Raw genomic sequence first — 18,933 nt, 5'->3', positions numbered from 1 at the left:
CATCCGAAATTTAAAAATCAAAGTACACGCTTTCTTAATGTACAATTAACTATTTAACGAGTAGCAATTTTCTAGAATAAAATGATGTTTCCAAAAAATAGTGGTTTGCTGAAGAAATCGGATGCCGTATTTTAAGCTACGACTGAAATGGATGTATACACGGTATAACTTTTTCATTTTGTATTTGATTGACACTTTAAGAAAACTGATTTTGGTTTCTTCATCTAATTGTAGGTATTGTATAACACGAGAGAGAGAGAGAGAGAGAGAGAGAGAGAGAGAGAGAGAGAGAGAGAGAGAGAGAGAGAGAATCAGCTGTTGTAATCGAATGCTGTGTTTTTGTTTTGTGAGGAACTGATCGCCAGAACTAACAATAGTCATATTAATTTCATTCTTAAACTCAGGTTGCCATATGTGAACTAAGGTTTTATTTCTTACAGAGAGAGAGAGAGAGAGAGAGAGAGAGATTTTTATAATTATACCGTGTACTCTACAAAACCAATCTTTGCAAATCAAATGTATACTGTTTAAAATATGACAAAATATTGCCTACTCGTTACCAAAGTTTAGGCTATTCACTGCCGATAAACGAACCCAGTCTACTCGTGAAAACCTTGAACGCCTGAAGGGAAAAATAAAGCTTTTATATATACTGTACCAAACAAAAATAATGCTTTAATATACCATCATTAACAATACCATTAAAATTATCGTATTTAGGGCTACCAATAGACTTAAAAAGACAATATATTTGATACGTTTTGTAGTCCTTGACTAGCAGACTTTGAACAGCTTCGCAGATACAGAAAATATATTTTTGGAAAATAGCGATCGCATAAACGGGGAATCGTATAATTCGAACACATATAATTCCGGACCCTACTGTAATATAAATGTTTCCTCTCCTAATGTTTGTAGTGTTCAAGTAACTTGAAATATAGCTGCCGCTATTTATATTGGACTCCATGCATGCCAGTAATAAGTGAGATGGCTTACCTCTAGAATAATATTAAGCAACTACTACTGTAGTTCTAGCTGAGTCCCCTTGCCCAGTATAAAATAAAGGGGTGGTGCCCAGTCCTCTTGACTGTTTACCTGTTGCCAGATGTTTGGGTGTTCCACCGTTTCATCTTTTTGTGTAGTGAACGTTGGAGTGTGGTCGGCATTTAGACACTAAGCAGTCTGCGTGCTACATCTGGCCACAGTCCGCAAACCACTACACCACAGGAGCATCCTTCAGGTCTTGGACCTGTCTACAAAAGCAAAAGCAGTAACACAACACTATTGTGTGAGTGAGCAGGGTAGCAGGCTAGCTCCCTACACTTTCCCCGTCCCTCGCTAACTAGCGGGCGGGGTATTATACCTCGCTAAAAACCTTATGGCTAGTCTTACAGCTTCGCCAAAAGTATAATCCCTATAAACAGCGAAGGGTTTGTATTTAGTGTCGGAAAAAAGAAAAATTCCGAGAACTACCTTTGGGACATAGCCAAAGCAAAACCCTGGTTTCCTCCCAAAGGGCTTTCCAGAGAAGTAACTCCGAGGAGTACTTGTCAGCAAAAGCTCACAAAGCATAGCGAATGTCGGGGCGAGCAGAAGCAGAGGCCAAAACAGTTGACTGGTCGCAATACCCTTTAGATTCCCCTTCAGAATCTCTGGGAGATAATTCAACCCCTAGGGAGGATGTCTGCTCCCTTCGCATGCCCAACCGTAAGACCTCTTCTAACCTTTCCTTGCATGAAGAAACCCTGAGCCCCAAAGAGGCCCACAAAAGATGAACTGCTTCATCGGAAAAAGATTCCACTACAGCGGCGGCATGTGCTGTTTCTCTAGGGGAAACAACAGAGGCCTCCGACACAAAAAGGTTGTCCCGGAGGCACATGGGCGCTACTCAAATTCATTCTACTCCCATGGGAAGTAGAACAAGCAGAGACATCGAGAGGAGATCAAGTTGACAGAGAATGATGGTGAGGTTTCTTAACTTCTGAGGCTAACCTCGAAGGGTAGCGATCCCTCTTTGCCTTCTTCCGTCGCCTACTAAATTTCTTACACTCGGAAGGCGACTACTCCCTACACTCTGCACAAGGATCCGTCTCCACAACCGACATGAAGGTACTGCACTCGGGCCACTCAATACCTGGACAAACCTGCATGCTGGATCTCATGGGCAGTCAAACCTATGATAGCAAAGGAAAAGAAAAAGGAATTTTTTTTCTATTTTTAGGCCAGTTCCTAAAATAAATGCATCTTTACTTTAGGGTTAGCGGAGGAGTCAGACACGTCTGCACTCTGAGCTGAAATAAAGTGGTGGTGTTTACAAGTGCTGGTGTGAGCAGAGTGGCAGGCTACCCCTGCTACCGTCCCTCCCGCTAACTAGCACAGGGTAGTTACACCTCACAAAATTTAATGGCTGGCTTCACTTAGTGCAGAAATAATACTTCTATGTAAAGAGGAAAAGGTATGTATCTAGTGCCAAAACAAACATTTGTAAATATTGTATATACACACAATGCTATTTCTATACCTTTAAATTCCCTTGCTTGTTAGACAAGTTAATATCATTAGCAGAATTGTAGTCATTGCTACAGCTGGTCACTTAAGGTTTAAATTCAACACTAACTGAAACATACAAAGATCCAATGTAGAATTTGGGGGCAACTTACTAACAACTATGAATTCTTAAAGATAAGAATGAACCCTACCTGTAAAACATTGAAAGGAACTCTTCTTCCATCAGGAAGAGTTGCAACAACATTGTGTGGTTTATTCTCCTGGATAATATCAACCAAGCCATTTGAAGACGCAAGCTCATAGATAGGGTTTCCAAGAATTCCGTGTATCCAATTCGCGCCCAACTCCATCTTACGATTATCTGCAGATACATTATCAATAAAGCATCACATAAGAATATTAGGACAAACAATATTAGTAAAAAAAGCTAATACAACAAACTGTACGGTATACATAAAAGGTATTGACAATTTTGTCTTAAGTACATTACCGAGCTCACTTTACTGTACATTTATTAAAAATGACTAAAAATGATAAGATAAGTTTTAAAGTAATTTGTATTTTTACCTAACGATACAAACCTGTAGCTATTTATTAGGGATAACCTTTTGGCAAAGCTGAAAGACTAACCATTAAGACTTTTAAGGGGGCCGGCTGGCTAATGACATTTTTCAAGGACAGGACTTTGATATTCATACCACCTCATAAGGTGACTTGGACATCTTCAAACTGCAAAGTAGACCAACCAGGAAAAGGAAGATTGTCTCTCTAATGGGAAAGGCAGCCACCGTTTGCTGCTGCTGCTGTAAGCGATCCTTCCAGCAAGCAGGAAGATTGCTGCATAGTGGCTGGTGGAGGAACTATTCCATTGGCAGGGGAGTGGATGAATCCCTCTTTCGCTGGAAAAATCCTCCGAAGGGGAGGGCAACGGGAGAAGGAAATCTTTTCACAGATGGAAAAGACACGATCAACATCTGCTGTAGTCAGTGATTCTCCCCACAAGAAAAGGGAGAGTTCCCGCATCTAGAGGTGGTCCTCTTGGCCGTACTCTCTGTTTCCCATCTCCGAGTTCTAGCCCACGTTGAAGGTCGACATCGAAAAGGGTGATACCTCTTGCCCACAGGAAGGTTGCCCTCATCTCAGAGAGGTCTAAGAGGTGGTACCATTCGGACTCTGACCACAGCCCGGAGGCCGAGTGATACAGTATGCCCCCACCCTTTGGTGAATCTGGAGAGAAAAATCAATTCAGGGAAGAACCAAGGAGACTGACTCCCTGGATGAGATTCTCATCTGGTAACCTCCTTATAAGGACAGTCTCTTGTTTGAATCTGGTAAAGAACCAGAGGAGAGGAAGATACCTGGTGCTGAAGGACTTGGGATCTGGCTGTTCCTGAAGAGGTCTTGTCAAACCTGCAGAAGTTTCTGTGGGCTGATGACCATGTCTTTGGATGTCCAAATTCAATATGACAGTTTGGGTCTCCAGAATTACTCCAATCCTCAGATCATGGTTAAACTCCAGATGTCTCGGAGGAGTTCGAGACTGGATCAGCCAGTCCTCTGAAGTCTTCGGAGACGAGGCCGATCCTAAAGGGGAAGGTTGACTTTAGGGTAGAAACCCCTGCGACAACCCTCAGTGCTTAGCTAAACTGAAGCACCATTCCCCGACATGATAGGCTGAAGATGGATGTCTCGAAAAGGGGACTAGGAGTATTAGTCCTAGTGGTCGATCCTGTACAGGAAGCCATGGGCTAACTGTTTGTATGATCGGAAGTCTTCCCCTCATATGACAGGGTTTGAATATCGAACTCGTTCAACGAGGAGAGGCTATTCTGGAGACTTCTGTAAAAAGTGATCAAAGAAGCTCAGCAGTATCTTGATAAACCACGTCTTCCCATGAGACATTATGTTCCAATCGTAAGGATAGAGAAAGATCGCTTCTCACCTTCTAAAGGGTGATGGAAGAAAAGAAAATATCTCTTGCAGGTTGGATGTGGACTCTCTGTCCTTGGCTAAAAACATGAACCGACTAATTCGAGCTTGTAAGAGGGGTTTTACCATTACTGGAAAAACCTCACTCTAGGATGAGAAAGGAAGATCTTTTCAAACTCCTCCGGCCAAAGGGAGAGCTCAGGTTACGGAGTTCACGAACAAGACTGAGTCTCATGAAGGGTTGAACAAATATGTTTCTTCGGGAAAAGATTTCGCAGAGTGAGGCTGAAGGTGCTCACACAAAGGTCTGAGGCCGTATAGGCCGATGGAAACCGAGAGTACACAAGATGCTGACAACCTCTGATGTTTTAAAGGGTCACCCATTCAAGGGTTGACCTGAATTCTAGCAACTAAGTATGCTGAGAAATCGAAAAATGGCAAGATATTAGATATATATTCAAAATATTTACTAAATTAAAAATGGAGTGATTACTCAAGTGTCCATAAAAAATTCACAAATAGTGACACTTTTGAGTAATCACTACATTTTTAATTTAGTATATACAGTACAGTATTTTGAATATACAGTATATCAAATGTAGGCTGGCATCACAAACTTCCGTTTATGTATGCTGGCATCATTAATTTCTGTAATTTAGGTTGACTATGTTGAAATTCAGTTCCATCAGTTCCAAGTCATTCAGTGAGGAAACCAAGAGAGTTTTTTTATAGCCCGCCGCCCTCACTCAACATATCTTGCCATTTTTTTCCTTTCCCAGCATTTAAAGAAACTCCTAAATACTGTAAAAGAAGAGGAGAGCTGCAGGACTGCAAAATTTGGGAGAAAATGGAGAGCTTGGTCTTGTAAACAAATACCCTCAAAAACTATGGACTGCTGCCAGGAATCATCAGAAAAAAAACAAAAAAAAAACAAGCCTTTGTAATTTGTTGGGAACACCACCTAACGTGACAAATTCGTAGATAATTTTTATTTTTCCTAACTATACAAACCTTAGCTATTGAATATGGGTATTACTGAAATGACAAGCCATTAGAATTTTAACGAGGGTTTACTACCCACACCGCTAGTTAGCAGGGGGTAGGAAGGGTAGCTTGCTACCCTCCCCCCCTCACACACACCTGTGCTTGAGCTCACTTTGCTTGGAGGTAGGACTTCAAGGGGAATAGGGCTGGCGGGCAAGTTTGATTAAGCTAAGGTTTGTATAGTTAGGAAAAATACAAATTATCTACGAATATGTCATTTGTTCCGTAACTGACATACAACCCACGCTATTTAATAGGGGTGACTCACCCATTAGGAAGGGTGGACGTCCCTGCCAGTACTGGCTTTTGGCTTTGCCCGGGGGCTTGTTATTTGAGTAAAAAATAAGGAGGCCCTTCACCTTGCTAGGCAAGTACTGCGACCTACGCAAGCTGTGTGAAGGTATATTAAAGTGTGACTCGTCCTAGGAAGTTGATCTGTAGTCCTTTAGATGGAAACTTTAGGCTAGGACTCTCCCAATACCACCTCGTCAGGGTATGGGGACGTGACAGTTTTAGCTTAATACTAGGAACACAAGGAAACATGGTTTACTTGCAGTGGTTTGAAGTCAGCTGTGCAGAGAACCTAGGATGGTGCTTTCCCCAAGAGAGGGGAAGATGAAGAAAAGAATAAGAACCAGACAAACCTTTTCATTCATGCAGACTAAGACCGTGTAACAATGCCCTCAACCTTCTGCTACTTGTACAATAAGGTGCCTGAGGTTTTAAACCAGCTGTTGTGCAGCCACCACAGGGCCAATAGAGAACGTATCGAGCCTCCTGTGGGTCACGTCTTGCAGGTAGTGGGCTGTGAAGGTCGTCTGATGCTTCCAGACCCCAGCCTGAAAAGTCTGCGTCACTGAGAAATTCTTTTTGAAGGCCAGGGATGTAGTTACGCCCTTGACATCATGCGCTCTAGGGCGACGTGACGGAGGAGGGTCTGGATTCAGGGACAGATGAATCACCCTACGAATCCATGCCGAGATCGTGTTCTTGGTAACCCTCCTCTTAGTCCTCCTAGAGCTAACAAAAAATGCTTGCACCTGTGGACGGACTGCAGCAGTTTTTTTGAGATATAGCCTCAAAATCCTTACTGGGCACAGTAAGAGATGGTCTGGGTCATCTGTTACAGAACGGAGACTCGAAATCTGGAAGGAGTTGAACCGAGGGTCCGCCACCCCCAGATTCTGAGTCTTAGCAATAAACTCAGGGACGAATTTGAACGTTATCTCCCCCCATCCCCTTGAATGGGCGATGTCATACGAGAGACCATGAAGTTTGCTGACTCACTTGGCTGAAGCCAAAGCTAGCAGAAACACAATCTTCCAAGTTAGGTGGTGATCTGAAGCATGGCATAATGGTTCATAGGGAGGTCTCACTTCTGACTGAGGGCAGGTAAATTCGTAACTTCATATGAGTAGGGAAAGTTCCAGCGAAGAAGAAATGTCCATTCCTTTCAGCCTGAAGGCTAGACTTAAGTCTAAGCGATAGCCTTTCACCACCGAGACTGAAAGGCACATTTCTTCCCGCAAATACACGAGGAATAGTTGGAATAGTGGCATCGAGTGGAGAGATACCCCTTCCACGACACCAACCACAGAAGACTTTCCACTTTGCCTAGTAGACAGATGCAGATGATTTTCGCAATGTCCAGACATCCTGATCGCAACTTATTGCGAAAATCCTCTCTCAGCGAGGAGATGCTGGATAGTCTCCAGACGTGAAGTCGTAGCGAAGCTACGGCTTTGTGGAAGATGTTGGCATGTGGTTGTCTGAGTAGATCGTGTCGCGGAGGGAGTTCTCTCGAAAGTTCCGTTAGGAGTTGCAGAAGGTCCGGAAACCATTCCGCGTGATGCCATAGCGGAGCTATGAGGGTCATTGAAAGATTGACCAATATTCTGGTCTTGTTGAGCACCCTCCTCATCAGACAGAACGGGGGAAAGGCGTACACAATGATGTTGTCCCACCGTTGTTGGAAGGCATCTTGCCAGAGCGCCTTGGGATCCGGGACTGGGGAGCAGTACAGCGGAAGCTTGAAATTCAGAGCTGTTGCGAACAGATCCACAGTCGGGGAACCCCACAAAGTCAGGACTTTGTTGGCTACTAGATGATCCAAAGACCACTCGGTACTCACTATCTGAGACGCTCTGCTCAGATTGTCGGCGAGCACATTCCTCTTGCCTGGAATGAAACGTGTCGATACTGTAGTGGAATCGAGTGGACTTCGGTCCATCTCAGTATCTCTTCTGCAAGATGGGATAGCTGCTTTGAAAAGGCACCTCCTTGCTTGTTGATGTAAGCCACTACTGTGGTGTTGTCGCTCATCACCACAACAGAGTGACCCGCCAGGTACTGTTGGAACTGTTGAAGGGCCAAGAAAACGGCCTTCATCTCTAGAATATTTATATGGAGGCACTTTTCTGATTCTGACCACAGGCCTGAGGTCGTGTAGTGCAGAACGTGGGCCCTGCACCCTTTCTTTGAGGCATCCAAAAACAGCATCAAATCCAGGGGGAGGACGAGAAGATCCACTCCCTTTCGTAGGTTCTCGTCTGTCACCCACCACTAGGGGTCCGTCCATTCCACAGGTCCCATAGGGATCATGACGTCCGGGGAATCGTAAACTTGATACCACCGGGACTTGAGTCACCACTGGAGGGATCTCATCCTGAGGAAACCGTTGGGAACTAGACGAGCCAAAGATGAGAGGTGACCAAGGAGACGTAACCACGACTGGGCTGGAAGCTCTTCTCGTCTGAGAAAAGGGCTTGCGACCTTCCTCAGCCTTGCTATCCTATCGTCTGATGGGAAGGCTTTGTGGAGATTGGTGTCTATAATCATGCCTAGGTATACCAGTCTTTGAGTGGGAAGCAGAGAGGACTTCTCGAGATTTACCATGATCCCTCAGATCCTAGCAAAGTCTCAGAAGTTTGTCTCTGTGTTGAAGAAGGGATGACGCCGAGTTTGCTAGGATCAGCCAGTCGTCCAGATAACGGAGGAGACGGATGCCGATCCTGTGTGCCTACGACGATATTAGGGTGAACACTCTGGTGAAAACCTGTGGTGCTGTGGAGAGACCGAAACACAGCACCTTGAACTGGTACTCCTTGTTGTCTAGGCTGAATCTCAAGTACTTCCTTGAAAACGGATGGACTGGGATCTGGAAGTACGCGTCCTTCAGATCCAGTGTACACATGAAGTCTTGTGGTCTCACTGCAAGTCTGACCGTGTCTGCGGTCTCCATGCTGAACGTAGTTTGACAAACTTATTCAGAGCCTGGAGGTAAATGACTGGTCTCCAGCCTCCAGACGTCTTCTTTACAAGAAAGAGTCGACTGAAGAAGCCTGGGGACCCGTCAAGGACCTCTTGGACTGCGCCCTTCCTCAACATGGTCTGGATTTCTGCCCAAAGGGCTTGCCCCCTTGCTGATACCATGGCAAGGGAGCTCAATGTCACTGGATTCGTTGTCAGGGGAGGTAGAGATGTTGTGAACGGGACGCGATATCCTCGACTGATTACGGAAATCGTCCAGGAATCGGCCCCAAGTTGCTGCCACCTGTCTGCGCAACTTTGTAGGCATCCCCCCACTGGTGGACATGCAGGGGGACTGCCAATCCTAGCGTTTGCGACCTCGGCTGCTCCCTCTAGGATTCTTCCCTCCGCTGGAGGACTTTTTGCCTTTCCTGTCCTTGACAGGAAAGGGCTTAGACACCACTGTCTTTGCTGCCGTTGTCGGTTTCGTGGTCTTGGTCGGACGGGACTGCCGGGGCACTGGAGGCTTATAGGGCTTGGATGTCAAAGCTCTATGTAGGAGAGAGTCTTGGTGGGACTTCCTCCACCTCTCAACAGCATGTTCCACGTCTTTAGGCTCAAACAGATTCGTTCCCTCCACAGAAGAATGTCTGAGCCTGCTTATCTCAGTGCTAGGGACCTTCTGATGGAACCTCTCAGCCAACGCATCCCGACGTTTCAGGATGGTGTTCGCCCACAAGTTCGAGACTTGGTGGGCCAGAAATTCGATCGTGCGAGTGCCTGAGAGGAGAAAGGTCTCCATAGCTTTCCTGGTACGTTCTTTGGAGAAATCCTCCGAACGTATCAGGATACCTAAGGTCCCTAACCAGATATCCAGCCACGAAGTGGCTTGCATAGCACACTTCGCAACTTTCTCCTGATTAAGGATCTAAGTCGCCGAGAATGAGACCTGCCGGTTGGAGAGTCTCTCAAGAGGGACTCCACTGGTAAGCTCTTCCAATGAATGGTGAAGAGGAAGAGCTAAACAAGGCTCCTCTAAGATCTCGAAGTACCTCCTCGGCTGTACGCGAGGAGGAGGGAGAAGCTTGTTGCCGGCACTGGATCGGCTGGAGGAGGTTAACTCAAGAGAGCTGGACCGCGATCTTGTCCCTGGTACTCTTAACCCCGAGACCAGGGCAGAGCCGCACTGGCCTTAGAAGGTTTTTGAGTTCCAAATACTCGGTCCAAGACCGTGTCTTTGCCCTCTCGAGTGGGAATCTCTGGGTCAGCAAATCCATTGAGAGTCCTCATAAGAGTCAGAACCTGACAAAATGCATGTTCTGACTCCTGTAGCTCTCCTCCGGATGTTGGACTCGCAGCGGTCTCCTGTCCCCAAAGGCTCTTCTTGGGGAGAATCGCGGACGTTCTCCGAGTGACTGGCTGGCTCCGTCCTAAGTCTTGTCGAGGATTTTGGCACTGTCTTAAGAGTTCTTCGACTCCCTCCTGGGAGGGATGCAGGACTCCAACAACGACGGAGGTAGGCTCTTCTCCGCCCTTATCCGGGAAGACTTTCCAGCGCGAGGTGGGGTTTCCCCCATTGGTGCGATGGGGGAACGTCTCACCTCACTTGACTCCCCTAAGGACGGGAAATCCTCGTCCGACAGGGAGGGAGAAAAAGTCTAGGGGGGGAGGGAGCCTGCCTCGAAGGCTTAAGAGGAGACAGCCTAGTTCTTGGAGAAGTCACCGCGTCCGAAACTCCTCTTTTTCTCTTCAAGGGGGTAGACGCAGCCAAGGATTTGTGGCCCAATTCAGAGAGAACAGGCTTGAAAGCCTGTGTAACCGCTCTGACTAGTGCCCCAAACCAAGGCTGCTGGCTGACAGCTGCACTGTCAGACACTCCCTCTGGAGGGACGGATCGACCGATCCCTGGGAGGAGTTTCAATGGGGGGTTTGCTTGAAAAGAAAAGGAAGAAGAAATGTCCCTGGACCTTTCTGGAACCTTCCCCTCCACCAGCGAGCGCGCTGTTCTGCGCTTGCGGGGAGGGGAATGTGGCAATGGCGACCTTGCCGTACGTTGTCCTGCATTCTCGAGCGCGGGAGGGTATTGGCGCTCGCGCGGAGGAGGGCGATGGGAAATACCCGATGGCGCGCGCGGGGGACTGCTGGCTTGCGTACGGGGGACTGCTGACACGCAAGGAGGACTGCTGATGCGTGTGCGTGTGCGCGCACAAGGGCAATTGCGAAGGCGCGCGCAGGCAAGCAATGGCGCGTAGAAGCGTGCGCAGGAAACACAGGAGGCTGACTGTGTGTTCCCACGCACGCGGGTGATTGTTTGCGCACGCGTGAGCACGCAGGATCAGGATGATAGGCCCGTGGGCGTGCAGGCGAGAGATTGCGCGCCCCAGAAGATGTCGTAGGGAGGTCGTGCGCAGGAGAGATATCCCTTGCGAGCGGGCGCGCAAGAGGAACCTGTGTGCGTTGGCGCGCCTCTTGTGGGCGCACGTCAGGCTGGCGGTGTATAGCTACTGTAGGGGATGGGCATGGGTGCGCATCCTAGTAGGCATGAGCAGGTAAACGCACGCGATTGCACGCTGGAGATAGCAGGCGGCACTTGGCGAACAGGTGAAGTCTTAGACTTCCCTACCGCCCCCAGATCCGAAGATCGTGGGCGCGCAGGAGAGATGGCAGTACGAGGGTGCTGGCCCGTGGGAGAGCGCTGGAGCGCAGGAGAGCACTGGCGCGTTGGCGAGCGCTGACACGTAGGAGAGCGCTGGCGCGCAGTAAGTTAGTGGCGCGCAGGTGAGCACTGGCGCGCTATCTCAGGAACAGCAGGTGAGCGCTGGCGCGCTATCTCAGGAACACAAGGTGAGCGCTGGCGCGCTATCTCAGGAACAGCAGGTGAGCGCTGGCGCGCTATCTCAGGAACAGCCTTGTGTTCAGGAGATCGTTGGTGCGCATGTTCAACATGGCGCTTAAGGGACGTGTGCACGCGGTGGCGCGTACGCCCTTGTTGCCCCGAAGGGACCGGTGCCTGACTATGAAAGACAGGATTTGTCAGCGCGTAAAGCGCATCAGCTGCCAGGAACAGCGACGGCAGGTCAGCAGGTCTGTCGGGTGGAAGGTCGACGTGCCCTTTGAAAGGACGACCTTCCACCGAAGGGGATCGCAAACGATCCGCAGAGAGGTCCGGGACCGTAACAGGAATAGTCAGTGATCGTTGACGAGGCTCCTCTGCGGCGGACTGCAACGACGATGATGAACCGATGAGGCGCCTCCTCACCGCTTTATAAGGTGAAGGAAGGCCTCTCCAGCGAAGAGGAATGCGAGCCTTGCGACGTATACACCCTCTGGGGGCCGTTGGATCAGCAAGCTGACCTTCAGCAGTCCTCCGAAGAGGAGTCTTTGTGAGTGAACTCCCCAAGGGAGAGAATCACCGGCAGGAGAGACTGTTGGACTTAGATTCTCCCTCGTAGATTGAGCAGGAACGGGAGAAACTAAGCCTTCAGCTACTGCGGGATGAGAATAGGCAGAGGTATTAAGAGATACCGCATTGGATACCTCTGACACCACAACGTCGACAATAGACAGAGGATCAACCTCTGCCAAAGTCGGCGATTGTTTGAAAGTGGCACCCAATCAGATGATGTCAAGAAGTGCTCCCTTGGAGGGCGAACCCTCGAGCCCCAAGGAAGACCAAAGCTGAAATAAATTAGTTAAATTTAAATCCTCCCCCGGGAGGAGAGGTGGAGCTGCCTCGCTAGGGGAGGCAACGCCATCTCTCGAACACTGAGTTCGGGAAACAGAACCACGGTCTACGCTACCACTAGACAGTCTCTCGAAAGAGACCGATCGAGCGGGAGCTTCAGAGGAGGTTTGGGCAACGGAAGAAGAGTCCTTGGGATTTTCTCCTTTCAAAGAAAACTTCGAAGAAGAAATATCCCGCCTGAACTTCTTCTTACGTCGCCGAGAAAACCTCTCCCACTTGGAGGTAGACCACTCCCTACACTTATTACCACTATCACACCGTTGACCTCTACAGTAAGGGCAAAGGGTGTGAGGGTCTGTCTCAACCGCCGACATGAAAGTTCCACAGGGGCGGTCGGGTAATCCAGGACAGGTGCGCATATTCGCAGAGGCCAACTTCACACTCAAACTTGTTAAAGGTAAAGCAAAAAGACATTAATGGCTGTCAAGAGAGGGGCGAGGTTGAGGGCAGACACGTCCGACTACCACCCGAGCCGAGAGAAAAGTGGGCTCAAGAACAGGTGTGTGTGTGAGGGGGGGGGGAGGGGGGAAGCAAGCTACCCTCCCCTACCCCCAGCTAACTAGCGGTGGGGTAGTAAACCCTCATTAAAATTCTAATGGCTCGTCATTTTAGCTACGCCGAAAGTAATACCCCTATTACTGTAAATAGCATGGTTTGTACAGTATGTCAGTTACGGGACAACTAAGGTTCCCCACCTAACCTAGTAGCTGTATCCTTGCCTAATCATATACCGGGGGCTAGGCCCCTGTGACGCCCCACCCTTAAACTACCGTATTCTTAGCTTACCCTGTCCCAACGAACTACACTAACCCCCTATAATCATACCAAACTTCCCAAGGTAAATTTTTCTAAGAAAAGAATATGATTTTTGGCATAAAAAAAAGAAAATGCTATAATTATAGGCATTTGAATGTTTCTGATGGTTTCAAACTGGCAGAAAATGACCGTTTCTGAGCTATTGGACTTCGAACCCCAGCCCCCTAAAAAACTACCATTTCACACAAAAACACCTATCATTTGTAGAACTGTAGAAAAAGGGGGTAAGAATGTAGATTGTTGGGATTAGCAAAAAAATAAGTCCGAACATCAATAAATGTCCAAGCTTGCACCACCAGCTGATAGGCAAACATAGCGCCGCCCAATGGGTGTTATTATCGTCAGGCAGGAAGCAATGCTTGGGGGAAATTTTACGACCGAGTAACTTGGCCGTGACGTCAGCGAACAATACATTACAACGACCTTTCCCCTACCTAACAATTCATGATAATTATTACAGCAGTATCAAATGCCACTGTAAAGGACGTGTCCCAACCAACTACAAACTTAACAGAGGAGTAAGAATGTATATCGATGGGACAGTATTATATTGTAAAAATAAACGATTCTTAGCATGGGATGCCACGGGCTCTATCTATCAAGAAAGTTTGGAGACTAAGAAGAAGCGACTCATGACTTGCGTTCGGACCGGGCTGAACTTCATATCATGGTATATCGGATCATAGTAAAGAACATCTTCCCCATAAAGAAAAACAATTTGGCTAGACATAAGAGATATCGCCTCTCCCAACAAAATGTTATTTTTATTAATAAAATAAATTTTTGAATATACTTACCCGATAATCATGTAGCTGTCAACTCCGTTGCCCGACAGAATTCTATGGAGGGATACGCCAGCTATCACAATACTAGAAGGGGGTGTATTTACCAGCGCCACCTGTGGCCAGGTACTCAAGTACTTCTTGTTGACACCTCCTCAATTATTCCTCGGTCCACTGGTTCTCTATGGGGAGGAAGGGAGGGTCGATTAAATCATGATTATCGGGTAAGTATATTCAAAAATTTATTTTATTAATAAAAATAACATTTTTCAATATTAAACTTACCCGATAATCATGTAGCTGATTCACACCCAGGGGGGTGGGTGAAAACCAGTGTACAAGATTAAAGGATAGCTAAGTATCCCATATTTCATATAATCAGTTATCCACAATAACAATGAAATAATAAGTACCTGGTAAGGAAGTCGACTTGAACCGTTACTCTGCCTTTAATAAGATCGTCTTCCTTACTGAGCGCAGCGTTCCTCTTGGGAGGCTGAATCAACTCAAAGGTGCTAAAGTATACAGGGCTGCAACCCATACTAAAGGACCTCATCACAACCTTTAACCTTGGCGCTTCTCAAGAAAGAATTGACCACCCGCCAAATCAACAAGGATGTGGAAGGCTTCTTAGCCGACCGTACAACCCATAAAAAGTATTCAAGAGAAAGGTTAAAAAGTTATGGGATTATGGGAATGTAGTGGCTGAGCCCTCGCCTACTACTGCATTCGTTGCTACGAATAGGCCCAGGGTGTAGCAGTACTCGTAAAGAGACTGGACATCTTTGAGATAGAATGATGCGAACACTGACTTGTTTCTCCAATAGGTTGCATCCATAACACTCTGCAGAGAACGGTTCTGTTTGAAGGCCACTGAAGTAGCCACAGCTCTCACTTCATGTGTCCTTACCTTCAGCAAAGCAAGGTCTTCTTCCTTCAGATGAGAATTTGCTTCTCTAATCAGAAGCCTGATGTAGTAAGAAACTGAGTTCTTAGACATTGGTAGAGAAGGCTTCTTGATAGCACACCATAAGGCTTCTGATTGTCCTCATAATGGTTTTGACCTTTAGATAGTACTTAAGAGCTCTAACTGGGCAAAGTACTCTCTCCAGTTCGTTCCCCACCATGTTGGACAGGCTTGGGATCTCGAACGACTTAGGCCAAGGACGGGAAGGAAGCTCGTTTTTAGCCAAAAAACCGAGCTGTAAGGAACATGTAGCCGTTTCAGATGTGAAACCTATGTTCCTGCTGAAGGCGTGGATCTCACTTACTCTTTTACCTGTTGCTAAGCACACGAGGAAAAGAGTTTTTTAATGTGAGGTCCTTAAAAGAGGCTGATTGGAGCGGTTCAAATCCTGATGACATTAGGAACCTTAGGACCACGTCTAGATTCCAGCCTGGAGTGGACAACCGACGTTCCTTTGAGGTCTCAAAAAGACCTAAGGAGGTCCTGTAGATCTTTGTTGGAGGAAAGATCCAAGCCTCTGTGGCGGAAAACCGCTGCCAACAAACTTCTGTAACCCTTGATCGTAGGAGCTGATAGGGAGCTTACGTTCCTTAGATGTAACAGGAAGTCAGCAATCTGGGTTACATTGGTACTGGTTGAGGAAAACTGCATTGGCCTTGCACCAGCTTCGGAAGACTTCCCATAAAGACTGATAGACTCTGAGAGTGGATGTCGTCCTTGCTCTGGCAATCGCTCTGGCTGCCTCCTTCGAAAAGCCTCTAGCTCTTGAGAGTCTTTCGATAGTCTGAAGGCAGTCAGACGAAGAGCGTGGAGGTTGGGAGTACCTTCTTTACGTGAGGTTGACGCAGAAGGTCCACTCTAGGAGGAAGAGTCCTGGGAACGTCGACCAGCCATTGCAGTACCTCAGTGAAACATTCTCTCGCGGGCCAGAGGGGAGCAACCAACGTCAGCCGTGTCCCTTTGTGAGAGGCGAACTTCTGAAGTACCCTGTTGACAATCTTGAACGGCGGGAATGCATACAGGTTGAGATGGGACCAATCCAGCAGAAAGGCATCCACGCGAACTGCTGCTGGGTCTGGAATCGGAGAACAATACAAGAGGAGCCTCTTGGTCATCGAGGTAGCGAATAGATCTATGGTTGGCTGATCCCACAGGGCCCAAAGTCTGCTGCAAACATTCTTGTGAAGGGTCCACTCTGTGGGGAAGACCTGACCCTTCCGGCTGAGGCGATCTGCCATGACATTCATATCGCCCTGAATGAGCCTCGTTACCAGCGTGAGCTTTCGATCTTTTGACCAAATGAGGAGGTCCCTTGCGATCTCGAACAACTTCCTCGAATGAGTCCCTCCCTGCTTGGAGATGTAAGCCAAGGCTGTGGTGTAGTCGGAGTTCACCTCCACCACCTTGTTAAGCTGGAGGGACTTGAAGTTTATCAAGGCCAAATGAACTGCCAACAACTCCTTGCAATAGATGTGAAGTGTCCTTTGCTCCTGATTCCATGTTCCCGAGCATTCCTGTCCGTCCAGTGTCGCACCCCAGCCCGTGTCCGATGCGTCCGAGAAGAGACGGTGGTCGGAGGACTGAACAGCCAATGGTAGACCTTCCTTGAGAAGAATGCTGTTCTTCCACCACGTTAGAGTAGACCTCATCTCTTCGGAAACAGGAACTGAGCCCGTCTCTAGCGTCATGTCCTTTATCCAGTGAGCAGCTAGATGATACTGAAGGGGGCGGAGGTGGAGTCTCCCTAACTCGATGAACAGGGCCAGCGATGAAAGTGTCCCTGTTAGACTCATCCACTGCCTGACTAAGCATCGGTTCCTTCTCAGCATGCTCTGGATGCATTCTAGGGCTTGGAAGATCCTTGGGGCCGACGGACAAGTCCGAAAAGCTCGACTCTGAAGATCCATACCCAAGGAGACAATGGTCTGGGATGGAACGAGCTGAGACTCCTCAAAATTGACCAGGAGGCCCAGTTCCTTGGTCAGATCCATAGTCCATTTGAAAATCTCCAGACAGCGACGACTTGAGGGAGCTCTTAAAAGCCAGTTGTCTGACGGAGCCGGACACAAGATCATGATACTGCTGCACAGTCTGTAAACTGTCAATCATGGGCAAGCGAGGAAGTACAGTGACAACCCGAATCTGTCTAGACTGTCTGGGTCGTACAGACAACTCCTTAACGGGTTGCTGAGGTTGCCCACTGCGTCACAACAAGTCCCTTCTGTTGGTTGTTGAACGTCTTCCCCGTGACACATTGACTCCGTAAACAAAAAATCCTCTAACAAGGACTAAGCTTGGACTGCATGTCATGCAACACAGCTCAAGGTCTATGGGAGCAGGTGTGGTAACAGACGGGATTAGCGGCTGAAGTGTAACCATTACCTTCCCTGTAAGCATGTTATGCTTAAATAAAAGTCCATAAGAGGTTATGCAGCTAAAGGCTCCCTCCAAATGACAGAGTCCTCAAGGGAATATCAGAAGGAGGGAGAAAAGAACTTTCTCATCTACAGGGACCTTATCCTAGAAAAGCTAAGTTCTCTGAGTGAGGGTTCACTGGTGCAAAGCAGCAGACTAGAAGGCAACGTTATGAAACTGCTTGACAGTCTAGTGAGTTGGCAACAACCCAAGATGTGTTGAGAAGCATGCGGTAAGGTATGCAGAGCATGATGTATGCAGAGTATGCTGTATGCAGAGCATGCTGAATGCAGAGCATGCTGTATGCAGAGCATGTTGTATGCAGAGCATGCTGAATGCAGAGCATGCTGAATGCTGAGCATGTAGGAAGTAGAGCCTGCTGTAAGCAGAGCCTGCTGAAAGGAAAGCAGAGCGTGTGCATGGCGTTTAACATTTCTCAGAAATTCCATGACCAGTGCTAGAGTGCTTAATGCATGCTTGCATGGGGTTTAAACCATGGTATGCTGAACAGCAGAGTCAGAACGAGCTGGAACAACAACAGAGGTTTCCTCAACTTGAGGGAAAACCTGAGGTTCAGACTGCATAGGCTGAACAACAGACGGAGCAGAAGGCAGGTGCAAGGGTGAAGGAGGTTGACTCCTAGCAAGAGTTGCACCCAAGGATTGTACCAGCTGAGCGGAGGACGGAGGCGGAGTAGTCCGTTCCTGTTCCTGAGAGATGAGTGGAGCATGAGAAGGTTGAGGCTGCGCAGAACAAGGTAAAGTTCTAACAAGCTGAGGCTCCTGAGGCGCAAGTGCATGGTGTAGATGAGCTTGCCTAGATGAGGGTTGAACTCGGTGCAGCGCTGGTTGAGCAGACAGACTCACGGAGGGGAGAGGTTGTTGTACCCCAACCGAGAGTTGCACCACTGGAGGAGCAGCAAGGGGAGGAGGAGGAAGAGTGTAACTCTCCTGATCCCAAAGCAAGGGTTGCCTTAAAGAAGGCTGAGGCTGAACAACACTGTGAACAGCAAACTCCGAAAGTGGTTCAACATCGTACGCCTGGCAGATGGAGCTGCGACTGGGTGCAGCGAGTGCAGGCGGGTGCAGCACAGGCTGAACGGGTGCAGGAGGTTGGTGCACCACCGGTGCAGGCGGGTGCAGCATAGGCTGAACGGGTGCAGGAGGTTGGTGCACCACCGGTGCAGGCGGGTGCAGCACAGGCTGAACGGGTGCAGGAGGTTGGTGCACCACCGGTGCAGGCGGGTGCAGCACAGGCTGAACGGGTGCAGGAGGTTGGTGCACCACAGGTGCAGGAGGTGCAACACTCTCAGCAAGACACTCACGCATCAAGTCCGAAAGCTGTGCTTGCATGGACTGTAGTAGAGTCCACAACATCATACGCCTGGCAGATGGTACTGTGATCAGGCGGAGCGAGTGTAGGAGGAGGGAGTGTAGGCGGAGGCGGTGGAGCAACACTCTCAGCCCGACACTCACTCA

General features: G+C 48.1%; 1 protein-coding gene across 1 annotated transcript in view; it reads right to left on the bottom strand.

Moving 5' to 3' along the window:
* Positions 1-18,933, bottom strand: part of LOC137630507 (spermine oxidase) — a 94,041-nt gene that overhangs the window by 63,130 nt on the left and 11,978 nt on the right. The window contains exon 2 of the mRNA XM_068362016.1: positions 2,700-2,869. Coding sequence (XP_068218117.1) covers positions 2,700-2,869 — 170 coding nt within the window. The remainder of the gene's footprint in view (positions 1-2,699; positions 2,870-18,933) is intronic.

The sequence above is a fragment of the Palaemon carinicauda genome, chromosome 38 (genome assembly GCF_036898095.1).
Source record: "Palaemon carinicauda isolate YSFRI2023 chromosome 38, ASM3689809v2, whole genome shotgun sequence".
Lineage (NCBI taxonomy): Eukaryota > Metazoa > Arthropoda > Malacostraca > Decapoda > Palaemonidae > Palaemon > Palaemon carinicauda.
The sequence above is the reverse complement of the archived record's forward strand: the minus strand, read 5'-3'. Positions and strand labels throughout refer to the sequence as shown.